Raw genomic sequence first — 14,335 nt, 5'->3', positions numbered from 1 at the left:
TTTATATATACATACATTTATATTTGCACTATCGTAATGTTATCATTTCACTAAAAATTTGTCATTCGGAACCGGCATTAAACTGTAGGTCTCATATGCTTGTGTATAATCAGCGTGCGCACCATAGGCATATGAAAGAGATCACCACGCCCGGATACGGGCAATAGAAGTAGGAAGGAAGAAAGTTTTCATCTAGATATATGCATGTGCACTTCATTGCAAACCATGTTATTGGTATGCAAATGTCCGAAGATCGTCTAGGGTATATAAAAATTGAGATAGGGCACTTATAATGCTGCTTTTGAACACGTCAATAAGCAACTTCACTGCATTTATTGCATAAAAGATTCTCATAATCTAAGTCGTCAGAAGGATGATCCAAAGTAGTGCATGTAAAAGTTGGGCACATGATATGTGTATCGAAGTTAAGGAGAATGATATTTGCATACATAACGTATAAGTATATATTCTTCAATTAAACATTTTACCTTAAAAACTGAAACTTGTTTTTATTATTACTACTCCCACATCAAATTTCATTAGAGATACATAAATATGGTGCACACACATGCATAGTTGTTTGTACCCGAAGAACATATTTTTTTCAATAATGTCAATTAAAAAAAAATCTTCAGTCAGAGTTATAAAACTAATCTATTATCCGCGTATTACCGTATTATGTCGTCGTTGCGCATATCTAATATGACAGAAAAGCTGTACAACGATAATCCTAGTGACACTATTGCTGAGGAGTTATAGAATTGGTCTATAGAAGGCAACAAAATATCTGCTGGATCATTGATAACAGAATATCGTCGAAAGAAGCTCCGCCGGAAAGATTCGATATGAAAATGCAACGTCGCTAATCGCGTGCGATGGAAAATGTCCACAGGACCTTTGGACGTCCCTAGAGGGCACATGCGTCATTCGTCTGATCGATTGAACGTATGAAATCAGAGTACGAGAAAATTTATTCTAAGTACGATATCCGAACGATTGCGCGAGCGGACAGGTGAGCGTGGACGAGCGAGTAAGAGGGGCCCGAGTTCACGGACGCTGAAGAGTCAGGATAAAGTGAGTACACAATCGAACGATGGGACGTGGGCCCAGAATAAGGCCATTCCGTGAAAATGATTTATGTGAAGCACACATTTTCTTACTTGTACGCTGCCACTGGTCGAACCGCGCGAAGATCAGAAATGTTGATTGTAGAGGATCAACACGGATTGCGCAAGAAAAAAATATTCAAAAAGTCTAGGCTGCGTTCGGGATTTACGCTATATCATTGCTGATACGTCATTTTATCATTTCTGCATATTAGATATACGACAAATATAGAATGATTTAAACTCGTTAGCGCTCATTAACGCTAACAGCGCGCTAGCCATACGCATTCTAGCCCGCGGCACCATGCGCGAACACAACTCACTGGGCGCGCGAATTTATAAACATGAAAAAAAATTAAAACAAAAAGTAAGAAATTCTCAAAGATCGTCATGTTTATCTCTTTAAATTCTCAAAACACTTCTATCTCAACACTGCTTTTCGTTGCTATATCATAAATACGCATTTCTGTTATAAGATTTTTCTAAATATTTTTGGGAAAAAAAACGAATTACTTAAGTAAATTTTCTACGAATATAAACGTTATATAAACGTTTTGTAAATGATTATAAAGGAAATATGTACTGATACTAAGTGACGTATAATATTATATAAAGTGTCCGTCGCTCAATGTTTCATGCGTCGCATATAAGTAATTTAAGTTAATGAGGTAAAATTTGCGTGACTGATACAGTTAAAACATGATGCGCAATCATTCGGAAAAAAAAACCGACAAATAATCATGCACGGTGAGTAGTGAAACACGAACGACGGACAAAAATCTAACAAATGTCGCACGTCAAGTGAGAAACGAATGGAATCATTGGATTTTCTTGTTCACCTTGGCATAATGTATACCACGTATGAATAAGATGTCATATTAATTATAAAAAAAAACATCTAATTGCATATGCACAGCAAATTATATAACAATCTACAGGTTGTTAATAACATACGAAACACCGCTTGCATGCAGGTTATACGGATTAAACAGAGCAGAAAGGATTTTTTGGTTCAGAATAGCCTAACCTACAAATATATGACAAATGATGTAACAACAGACAGGTATCAGCCTAACAACAGATATCATAATGCATTTTGAATATTGAACTGTTTTGTTTTTCTTTGTAAAAGAACTTCTAGATTATTTAGTAGAATATATGAATATAATATGCATTCCCCGTAAATTATTAACTCTTATCAGTTATCTTATAAAGAGAAATAAATGGTAAGATTATTTTACGTTAATCAAAGAAGAAAAGCGCAGCTCTTCCTAAGTGAATGCTAATAATATTAGCTATACATAAATATTTTCAATAATTATTGAAAAATGTGGGTTTAAGGCTTAAGAAGTATATACGGATCGAACATACTGTGTTTCAGAGCTTTAACGCGCATAAATCTCTTCCTTGCTGGGTTCTGGGATTTTCGGGTTATAGCATTTTCAGTGTATGGGGTTAAGGAGTTATAGGTTTAAGCAATTAAGGGATGAAGGGATTAAGATGTTAAGGGGTTCTGGAGTTATTGGGATTAAGTGATCAATGGATAAAGGATTTATTGGGATTTCGGGACTTTTTTTGAGGTTATGAAAAATCCTGACGTGATGGGGTTAAATGGACCCCGAATTTGGATTCAGCGACCCCAAAAACATATGATAGACATAGTCAGATACCAGGGGTAATTTTGTGAATTTTTTTTGTGGAGCTGTGTAATACGTATACAATCTTCCTATGTACGAGTGTGAACTCCAGTGAAATGAACAATATTGCGTCATGATAGGTCATACCTAATGATATTCTATCTTTAAAGTGTCAAAAATGTATGTCCTGATTATGGAAGTTTCTTTCGATAATAACTTTTTAATAAAGAACGACCGACAGATCGATATTTCTGCATATTGCTCAGAACTGTCTTTGGCAACACATTATTGACTTATTACAGAAGTCACCTTGCATGATCTATTTGCTTTGGTAAAAAACATTGATACATAAGATATTACGTAAGAGCACAAGCATACTTTTACAGAACCAACTGATATGCATTCAGTATCAAACAAGTGAAGGATAAAGACGTTTGTTGCAAGATCCCTTCATAGTCTTCAAGTAAGATATCCGTGCCAAAAGTTTTCGTTAATTCTTCCAGCTTTCTTATGTTACATCCTCGTGAAGTGTGAAATCACACGTGTGTTGATTCGAAAGGTGATGACCAGTTCCATTTATTTTAAATATCATATACCGTCGACAAAATACGTTGGTGTAATCGATATATGTTTTAATACAGTCCTTAATAATGTCGGAGAAATAATTACTCTCAAATGTGTGATAATAATCTCAAAATCCAAAAATCTTTCTAAAATCATATATATTACAAAACAATACCTTCTTCGTTTCGGTTATTTTTGCTTCATTTATAAAAGTATATGTGTATATATTTGCAATTATTAGGGGGACCGGAAAGTAATGTCGCTTTCTTAAGTTAAATTCATACGACTACATTTTTAACAAGTTTTTATTTCTAATCAACAATATATTCACCTTCGTTATCAACAACCTTTTGCCATCTAGTATACAAATTTTCAATGCCGGAGCGGTAAAAATCAATCAAATCAAATATCGACATGCGCAGAAACGACATTACTTTCCGGTCCCCCTAATATATATATATATATATANCAGCTGTCAAAACATATAATGACAATGCGACTTAAGTGTGAAGTTACCTGTGAAAAAATACAATTAAATCCTCTGTTGGGAAAAAACGAAATTACTTTTCGAACAACCCAATAACTCGCGGAAATTCAAAATTCGCGATACTTTTTCAACAGACCTCGTATATATATAAATATAAATATATATGGATCATCGCATGTGAAAAGGGTACGCTCAAAAATTAGATTTGATCGAAACCTATGGCAATCTGTAGTACTATTTTAGAAAACATTTGTCGAATTTTTTCGGATTTTTTGACCCACACTATGAGCTTCTATGGCTGTCATAAAATTCGAATTTTTGCTTCGACTACCAGATTTTTAATTCTCGTCGTCGTCGTCGTGTCAATAAAAAAAATCTGAAACCATCGTAACTTTATAACATTTTTCCCGTAGAATCTGAAAAAAATATTTATAAAATTTTAGGGGGTAGTTTTCACCCTTATTTTGAGATTTTAAAGTTTAAAATCGAAATTTCGCAAAGTACGCAACCTTCGATTTTTTTGTTTTTTTCATTTTATTCCTTTTTAAATTTGCTTTCGATTAAGTCATGTCTCATGATGGTAATCGACCTGAAACAGGCCCAACATAAGGCCCAAAGGCAAAAATCCACCTTTTTACCGTTATATCTTAACCCTCAAGACAGTTGGGCATGTTCCAGGTATATATATATATATATATATATGTAACATGTACGTTTCGACATTATAGATAATCGCGGATAGCTTCTCATAAAATAATATTTCATTTTTTATGTCGTAGCGTAGAACATAAAGGCTATAAAGAGGACAAAAGAAGTTTTAAGTGGCATTATTTCAATCAACATGATTATCGCCTTACTGCTAACATGTCTCTTTCTCGCAATCTTATATCATTACACTATACATCTTGGAAGAAACGGACGATTTATTGATTGTATACCAGGACCAGTGACACTTCCTATTTTAGGCAATATTCAAGGTTTGAATGCCTCACCAGGTAATTAAAAATTCCTGTAAATCTTCAATGATTTGTGACCGATATGTTAATCATCATGTATAACAAAGATTTAAATGAGTAATGCTAATCACACACAAAATTCCATAACAGACATTTAGTGAAATGTAAGATATTAATGGTGATGAAATAGCTGATTAGCCGAAAAGAATAGTCATATAGTATTAGAGAACTATATATTAAAATTCTTTGCATTTCAGAGGAATTGTGGTATCTTATACGCGGATGGATGGGTACATATTATCCAGTTTGGAAATATTGCGTTTTCAGTATGCCCAACATTTGCATTTGCAATCCAGACGACATGGAAGTAATGAAATTGTCGTAGAAAATAATTTCATCATGGTCGTATAGCATTTTCATTAACGATGATTAATTTCTACAGTTTTTACTCAAAATAGTATACATAATCCTTAGCGTAACATATTTGTATTCCATTTTTTAACTCCAAATGTCGGTAATAACAACATAATTTTTAATTTTGTGCCATCCATGGTTTTAGAAAATACTAAACAGCACGAAACATATCGTGAAAGGCTTCGAATACAAACTTTTGAAACCTTGGTTAGGCGAAGGACTTCTTACTAGTAAAGGTACTTCGATGGAATTAAAAATAGCATACAATCTAATTCCACATGTGTTATTCTTGTCTAAATTACTTTCGATATAATAAAATAATATTTATACATGTATATGAACGGTAATATGCTTTCGTATCTCTTCCATAGGAATGAAGTGGCAACAAAGGCGGAAGATATTAACGCCCGCATTTCATTTTTCTATATTAAAACAATTCGTTGAGATCTTGATTGAGGAGGGCAATCGCGCAGCGAAATCATTCAAGAATACAGAGGAATCGGTTATCGATGACTTGCTACATTTTACCAGTCACCATACATTAAATGCTATATGTGGTATATGTATTTAATTTTTCATATTTTTTGATCTTGAAGAGATTTCATGTTTTTTTGTTATACACAAAACCACAAATCAATTAAAAATACTTACTATATTTATAATAACTTTTATTAATATTTCACAAATTTCTTACAATAGCGCGTCTTAATATTGTTCAAACGAAGAAACGGCCGAATACATAATGTTTTAGTGACAAATATTCGGGTTTATTATATTTTCGGGTTAATTTGTTGTATTTTGTACTTTTCTGTATTCTGTTATTATGTAAAATATGGTGAATATCACATATGTAATAGCACGAAATTATTATTAGAAATTTATGTGACTTCAGCAATTATGTTTACAGAAACTTCGATGGGCACCTCATTGCAAGATGTAGGTTCTTCTCACGAAGAATATCGTCATACGGTTCAAGATATGGGCAAATTTGTGGTCAGCAGGTAATATTTATTTTAAATTATAAATACATCTGGTTTAAATCAAATCTACGTGTGCGATCTAAAATTAATAAAATTTCATTTTTAAACTTATTTAAAATTGAATAATTCTGTTTAGATTTTTCAAACCATGGCTTTTGAATGACACAATATTCAATTTAACGTCAATGGGTAGGACACATAATAAATATCTCAACATCTTGCACTCATTCACCAGAAAAGTGAGTAGCCGCCTTCATGTTATTTATATTTTTAAGATAAGTTTATCTTGTGTCAATAAAAGATAGTAGTTAATACTAATGAGTCAATAAAGAAATAGTAATATATAAAGTTAGTTTTATATTTTTTCTTATGCTCAGATTATCACAGAAAGAAAGCTTTATCACGAACAAACTAAATGGCAGTATTTGAAAAACTTTGAAAACGACATAGGAATGGAAAACGAAGAAGTAATAGGGAGTATGTTCGAAATATCAAGTAATTATCTTATGAAAATAATACGAATGCATATAAGTTATTTTCTATTTAAGTTAAAAAGAAACGAATGGCCATGTTGGATATTTTAATAGCGGAATCTGGCAAGAATGGACTAAGTGATTCAGATATCAGAGAAGAAGTCGATACCTTTGTGTTCGAGGTAAGAAATGTTCGCGTTTCTTCAAATTGCTCAAATATTTAACCGCGTTTCTCTCTGATTCTATAAGCAATCATTTTATATCAAATTATGATACTATACGGGCGATTATACAGTAAACGATGATCGCAAACTATACGCGTAAATTATTTCTCATGTTCTTACTTACTTGCGTGCTTCATGCAGAATATATTTAACACTACTCACATGTGCGATGTTATATAAAATAAAATAAATCATTACAGGGTCACGATACTGTAGCAATAGCATCATGTTTCACTCTACAACTGTTAGCTGAGCATAAAGATATCCAGGTAACTCTTTTCCATTTTGATATCTATCTATCAATCTATCTTTTATAAGCTATGTATTTATAGCTGCGTCGAGCAGAAAAAGCAGTTTATTATAACTACGTGGCGGAAAACTACGCATCGTAGTTTTCCGCCACGTAGTTTTTTCGCAATCGTTATAAGATCTGCTGAATCACACTTAGTAATCTACGCTGCTTCAATGTTTACTAAGAAGTCCAACATGTTAAAAATATGTTAAAATATATAATTAAATAAATTTGCGTGTGCACACGTGCGCAAATAAACACATACTGCAAAAGTGTAAGCCATAAAAATCGTTCGGTAAAATATTTTACAATAGTAGTGGCAAAATTGTTAGCAGCACAGCGCGAAAGATTTACTAAACTGCTCTTTCTGCTGAAGATAAACAATGAAAAACCACTAATCAATCACTTATCGCATAATTATGTACAACTATTTTTATATAATTACGCAGATTAATAAATTTATTTTAACAAATAATCGATGGTAATTGTAAGCTTGGAAAAAAACTAAGACGATAATTTTTCACAGCGTTCCTAGGTGAATAAAACTGCTTTAGAAATATAAGAATATTGCTACTTCCGATTTAATTAACAATCAATATTGATATGTCCGATACATAATGCGTAAACCTTTGATTTGTAGGATCGTGTAAGAAACGAAATTTCTGAGGTGATGCAGGAAAATGATGGAAAGCTTACTATGAAGGCATTACAGAATATGCCATATTTGGAGATATGTTTGAAAGAATCGTTGAGAATGTATCCTAGTGTTACTTTTATATCGCGTATCTGTACCGAAGATGTAAAATTACGTGAGTAATTAAGAGACATCTATATATATAACAGTATTCCCCGGATAGTTCATGTATAAAACTGCGATGGAATATAAATGAATACAAAATCAACAGATTATATTTTAATGCTTCACATAAAAAAAACAAGAAAACTTATATAATTATATTCAAATTACTTATGTATATTTATAATAATTTACTATAATATTTTGAAAAGTTGGAAATATTCTCAATTCGCTCAACTTTATTCATTACTTCACGTGTATGGAGAATTTGCATATGTGTACAATAAATTAATTATCCATATAAATATATATATTTATTTCTTAAACTTTATATTGCTGTTTATAAAACATACTTTATTATGTTCATTGGTATTTTCAGATTCATATTTGGTGCCTGAAGGCACAACGGTGCATCTCTTTATCTACGATCTTCATCATGATGCTAAGATTTGGCCGGATCCGGAGGTATTTAATCCAGACAGATTTTTACCAGAGAATATAAGGAATCGTCATCCTTATTCCTATTTACCATTCAGCGCGGGACCACGAAATTGCATTGGTGATTTATAAGGTATTCATTTCTTATTCCGGAAATATATTTTAATGGAATTACAATCCATAGGTCAACGATTCGCTCTGTTGGAATTAAAAGCTTTGATAGCTCCTCTGGTGTACAATTTCTACTTAGAGCCCATTGATTATTTGAAGGATATCCGACTGAAGCTGGATTTTGTACTGCGTGCTGTACGTCCGATTCGCATGAAAGTCATTCCGATTAAACGTACATAATCATTTAATGTAAATACTGATTGGCCAGAAATAATCGATCAAATTTTTATATATCAAACGACGCCTGAGAAACTCGCTAGGATATCTGATATGCAAATTATAAATAACAGGCCAACGATACGCTACGCTAAAGAAAAAGGATGTAATATTCTCTTCCGAGTGCAATTTCTACTTAGAATTAATCGATTGACTTTAAAGAATAAGCACATAATCCTTGGTCTGGTGTTCTCTCCAACGAAGAAGCGTCAGGTTCAATTTCGTAAACATCATGTACACATATAATTTGTCTCAAAGAAACCGCATGAATTGAGCACGAATTCTGCGATTGTAATAAACAAATGCGGATATGTCACCAAAAACGAAGGATTGTTGATTTGACCATTCTATTTAATATTATAACTATAATATATATTTACGTTAGTTGTAACACAAAGTAAGTTTATTAAGAATACTTTGAAACTTATATTAGGTGGACTCGGGTTATAATAGAAATGACAAGGTTTACACAAATTTTAAACGTATTAAAAATAAATAAATAATTACCTTCAACGAGATTGGTTTTATACCAAAATATTCTTGGATTATTCATTATAAGGAAAACATATGTTTTATAGCGAGAAAATGATTTAAAAGGACAAAATTATTATTTTGCTGAAAGCGGGTATTAACATTGTTATGCTTTTTACGGGAAATATAATGGAATATCCCATAAAACTTGTTTATTTCCTTAACATTTACATTCAAAACTTTGTCAGGTCATTTTATACATGTATTACATGTTTTAAGTTACTTTTTAAAAGAAATTTTACTTTTTTTAGAACACGTAATATATGTATAAAGTGGCCTGAGTTCTGTGTAAATTTAACCAAAAAATCTATGCTTTATGTTAATAATATATCCACATTGTTTTGTACTCCTGTAAACACTACTTTAAAAACGTCTATATTTGTAATTTTTACTACATTGTTACAACTGTGGTCTTCATTTTCTTAATATCGTTTTATAAATGTCCTAAAATTTTGGAGACCCCAAATGATATGATAAAAGATTTAAGATAATTTACAAACATAGCTCATTTTTTCCTCAACGACTGTTGATACAGCATTATCCATCGAGTGTTTATCTCATATTTGCCTGTCGCTGTTTCTTATATAACTTTGGACTATATGCAGAAATAATAATACCAATTAATACAGACAATATATGTCACTTCAATTTTATTTTATTTTTCGAATACTTTAAGTTTCTATTATAAACACTTGCATACGTAATTATTTAGAGACTAGATAGATTATATCGTATAGCAACGCATCTCTTGGACTAGTATGCCCAGTGGACTAGTGTCCCGTTATGCCCCGAAATGTGTAAGTTTATTTTAAGTAATATAAAACATCACTGATAATCGATATTTACAAAGATTCTTTATTAAAGCGATAAAAAAATGATTTGCGATAAAAAAATGAAAATCATTTAATAACTTATATATACATACGATAATAAAAAAATTGAATTTTATCATTGCTTATCTTATGCAAATATATCCAAATGAAACTGCAACTTAATCGCGGAGTGCACAGCGAACGTACTAAACATTTTGTAGCAACTTTCAACTAAAAATTATATGACAACTGATAAAAGCACATGTAATTTAAGTCAATAAAATAAAAAAAGTCCTGTATCATCTTGCAAATAACAATCTTGCAAATTTCTGAATTATTAATTTAATCAGACTGTGTACCATGGCCATTCTATGATCATTTGCAATCATTAATAACTCTTAATCTCGCGTAGTTATTTGCAAAATGCTAGACGAGTTGTGTACTCAGATTAATCCATTCCACCTGCACATAAGCGGTGTACCATGAACACCTTGTAGAGGAAGTTCTCCTAGTGATGGACACTTAAGGTTTCTCATGATAAATAAAAAATTATTTTGTTATATATTTTTTATCTTATAGTTATTACAAATGAACCATATTAAAATTCAAAATAAAAGAACAAAATAAACAACTTCTTCAAAACAACCATCTTAAATCATAATTAACTTTTGGCTGATAATTTTAGAGGAACATAAAATGGCATCTAGTACCGGACACAGTACGACACAGTAAAAATAGGTCCTTTAACGTTGGACAACTTTAATCCTTTCGCTACCGCGGGTCTGGCAGCCTGACCATTCTTGCTGAACCGAAAGCTGTGTCATAAGTGCACAGTTCAAACGGTCTTTAGAATTTCGGGTTTTCTTATAAAACCAAACCCCAAAGATTTGCTTTCATAATATTTCTCTTAGTAAGAAATGGTTTTATACTTAAAATAAGACATTTTCACATTGTTAATTAGCTTCACATTTAAATAAGCATTGAAATAAATATTCGTGAATGTAATATTTCCACTCATGGCTTGTTTACTCTTTCCGTCAATCGCGATTCGCCGCTTATAATTTAAACTGTCAGCCATGTTACCTTTAGTCGTCCAATCATTTTTAGCCTTGAATTATTTATCTATAGTTACTATACTTGATCTAATCGTTCGACCAGTTCTCGTATCGAGCGACTTTAGTTGCCCGTGGTAGAGGAAAGGTTAAAATAATTTGCACCGATCACAAATATAATCATCAGAACACTCAGGGATATCCGCACAAGCAATGTTACCCTTTATCTCGTTACAATAAAAAAGGGTTGAAAAAAAGGTAATAAACATTGATACGAGTAAATATTTACATAAAGTAATGAACATTGATACCAGCAGACCTTATTTACATAAGATCAACTTTTTTAAAAGTTAACAATATCGTCATACGTTGCCAAGGACACAACAACGAGCAACATGTAAAAAGTTTGGTCGTCGCTCGTTGAGTTTTTTACACAGAAATTCAAGTATAATATCCATAGCTATTTATATCAGTATGAGTTATATGTATATATATATTTTTTTAATATTATGATTATAATATGTATTTATGGTAGTTGTAGCACGAAGGGAGTTTGTTAAGAATTTTTTGAAACTTGCATTAGATGGTTCCGGGACATGAGAGAAACGCCAAAGTTTAAATTTTAACTTATTAAAAATTAATAAATTATCATCGTTAACGAGATTGGTTTTTCACCAAAATATGCTTTGGACTATTGACTATAAGAAAAACATATTTTACAGCAAGAAAATGGTTTAAAAGGACAAAATTATTGTTTTGCTGAAAGTGTGCATTAACTTCGTCACGCAAATAACGTTAATGATTAATTGTTTTTCTAAAGAAAGTAGGGGCTAATAATTACGCACGATATAACGGGCGGGAATACGCGAACAAACGCGAAGCAGTTCAACGATAAAACGGCAATCGCTTTCATCGAAGTATCTCGTTCACCTTGGCATAAATTAGAAATGCATTACGCATGAGATAACAGACAACTTAAATACATGCAAAAAACATCTCGTTGCACATACGTTTTATTTGGAAAGATATATAACTACATGTTGCTCCGGAATTCTTGCATAAAATATTTACCGTGGTAAGAAATACTACGACGCTAGTAAGAAATTACGTAAGAAAGTGTGTAATGATTTATTCCAATAGCAGTGCTAGCCAACTGATACATGTGCATTTGGTGTCTGACAAGTGAAGAGTAAAGATCATTGTTACAAAGTGCGTATTTATGGCCTTCAAGTGAGATATATCCATATACCGAAAAGTGCCGCAAGTCCTTCTAGTTCATTTATGTTACAACCTCGTGAATTATGAAATTACACATGTGTTGATTCGGAGTGACTAGTTTTCAATTATTCAATTAAATTCATTCTGATTCACAAACCATTCGCTTTGGCATAAATTATAAATATACTATGCATGAGATAAATAATAACAGATAATTTGAATACATACAAACATCTCTTTGCATATACGTTTTAGATCTGAAGAATCATATAAGACACTACACGTAGCTCCAGAATTCATGCATAAAATATTTACCTTGGTAAAAAAAAATACTACGAAATTACATAACATTTGAGCAAGCACTTATTATAGTAGCAGTGACAGCCAACTGATACATGTGCATTTAGAGTCTGACAAGAGAAGAGTGAAGATCTTTGTTACAAAGTGCGTATTTATAATCTTCAAGTACGATATATCCACGTACCAACAGTTGCCGCAAGTCTTCCTAGTTTTCTTATGTTACAACCTTGTGAATTATGAAATTATACATGTGTTGATTCAGAGTGACGCGTTTCCATTTATTCCAAATATCATATATCGTCGACTACATTTGTTGACATGAGAGAGACTTGTTTTAATGCAATCCTTAACAATTACTCGGAAAAATGATTACTCTCAAATGCGTGATAATAATCTCCAAATCTAAAAATCTTTCTAAAATCATATATATTATAAAACAAAACCTTCATCGTTTCGGTTATTTTTGCCTCATTTATGAATGTGTATGTGTATATATTTGCAATTATATATATACGTAAAATGTACATTTCAACATTATAGATCATCGCGGGCTGCTTCTCATAAAACAATATTTCATTTCTCATGTCGTAGCGTAGCATTCAAAGGCTGCAAGGGGAACAAAAGTCCTTATTTAAAATGGTTATTATTTCAATCAACATGATCGTCGCCTTACTACTAACATGTCTCTGTCTTGCGCTCTTATATCATTATATTATACATCGTGGAAGAGACGAACAACTTATTGATCGTATACCAGGACCAGTGACACTTCCAATTTTAGGCAATATACAAACTTGGACCGCCACGCCAGGTAATTAAAAATTCGTGTAAATATTTACATAATGAGCACCGGTATGTTTATTATTACATATAACAGAGAATTAAATCAGTATTGTTAATCACATACAAATTTCCATAACAGACTTAGTGAAATGTAAATTATCATTGGTGATTCGCCGAAAAATATAGTGATACAGTATTAGAGAAATTTATATTAATATTATTTATATTTCAGAAAAATTGTGGTATAAACTACGCGAATGGATTAGCACATATTATCCAATTTTCAAAATACGGATTTTCACACTGCACTCAGTTTTCATTTGCAATCCAGACGACATGCAGGTAATGCAATTTTCGTAAAAAATTAATTCTTCATGGTATTAGTAAAGTATTTTCATTAACGATGATTAAATGTTTACAATTTTTATTCAAAATAGTACAGATATCTTTTAGCGTAACATATTCCTTTTTTTTAAACTACAAAATTTGGTATGAACAACGTTATTTTTAATTTTGTTTCACATATGGTTTCAGAAAATTCTAAACACCACTAAGCATAATAAGAAAGGTTATAGTTACAATATTATGAAACCCTGGTTAGGCGAAGGTCTTGTCACTAGCACAGGTACTTTGATAAAATTAAGAATAACATACAATCCAACTTCGGCATGCATTATTCTTGTCTAAATTAATTTCGATAAAATAAAATAATACATATACACGTATATATATGACAAAATAATATATTACCTCTTCCATAGGAATGAAGTGGCAACAAAGGCGGAAGATATTAACGCCCGCATTTCATTTTTCTATATTAAAACAATTCGTTGAGATCTTGATTGAGGAGGGCAATCGCGCAGCGAAATCATTCAAGAATACAGA

At 31.8% G+C, this 14,335-nt stretch overlaps 2 protein-coding genes across 2 annotated transcripts in view; both read left to right on the top strand.

Moving 5' to 3' along the window:
- The first annotated feature begins 4,620 nt into the window (after window positions 1-4,620).
- Window positions 4,621-9,403, top strand: LOC106744147 (cytochrome P450 4C1-like). Its single transcript, XM_014618636.1, has 12 exons — window positions 4,621-4,789; window positions 5,008-5,117; window positions 5,310-5,400; window positions 5,536-5,721; window positions 6,072-6,165; window positions 6,281-6,383; window positions 6,522-6,621; window positions 6,693-6,799; window positions 7,042-7,110; window positions 7,774-7,942; window positions 8,309-8,488; window positions 8,552-9,403. The coding sequence occupies exons 1-12, from the start codon at window positions 4,636-4,638 to the stop codon at window positions 8,716-8,718; spliced, it is 1,530 nt and encodes a 509-aa protein (XP_014474122.1). The 5' UTR covers window positions 4,621-4,635; the 3' UTR covers window positions 8,719-9,403.
- Window positions 9,404-12,280: 2,877 nt separating this feature from the next.
- The window catches only part of LOC106744146 (cytochrome P450 4c3-like), a 4,620-nt gene continuing 2,565 nt past the window's right edge, over window positions 12,281-14,335 (top strand). Inside the window, exons 1-6 of the mRNA XM_014618635.1 lie at window positions 12,281-12,358; window positions 12,623-12,811; window positions 13,259-13,478; window positions 13,683-13,792; window positions 13,985-14,075; window positions 14,212-14,331. Of these exons, the coding sequence (XP_014474121.1) occupies window positions 13,304-13,478; window positions 13,683-13,792; window positions 13,985-14,075; window positions 14,212-14,331 (496 nt within the window). The 5' untranslated portion in view covers window positions 12,281-12,358; window positions 12,623-12,811; window positions 13,259-13,303. The remainder of the gene's footprint in view (window positions 12,359-12,622; window positions 12,812-13,258; window positions 13,479-13,682; window positions 13,793-13,984; window positions 14,076-14,211; window positions 14,332-14,335) is intronic.

The sequence above is a fragment of the Dinoponera quadriceps genome, unplaced genomic scaffold (genome assembly GCF_001313825.1).
Source record: "Dinoponera quadriceps isolate SergipeBrazil2010 unplaced genomic scaffold, ASM131382v1 scaffold1360, whole genome shotgun sequence".
NCBI lineage: Eukaryota > Metazoa > Arthropoda > Insecta > Hymenoptera > Formicidae > Dinoponera > Dinoponera quadriceps.
The sequence above is the reverse complement of the archived record's forward strand: the minus strand, read 5'-3'. Positions and strand labels throughout refer to the sequence as shown.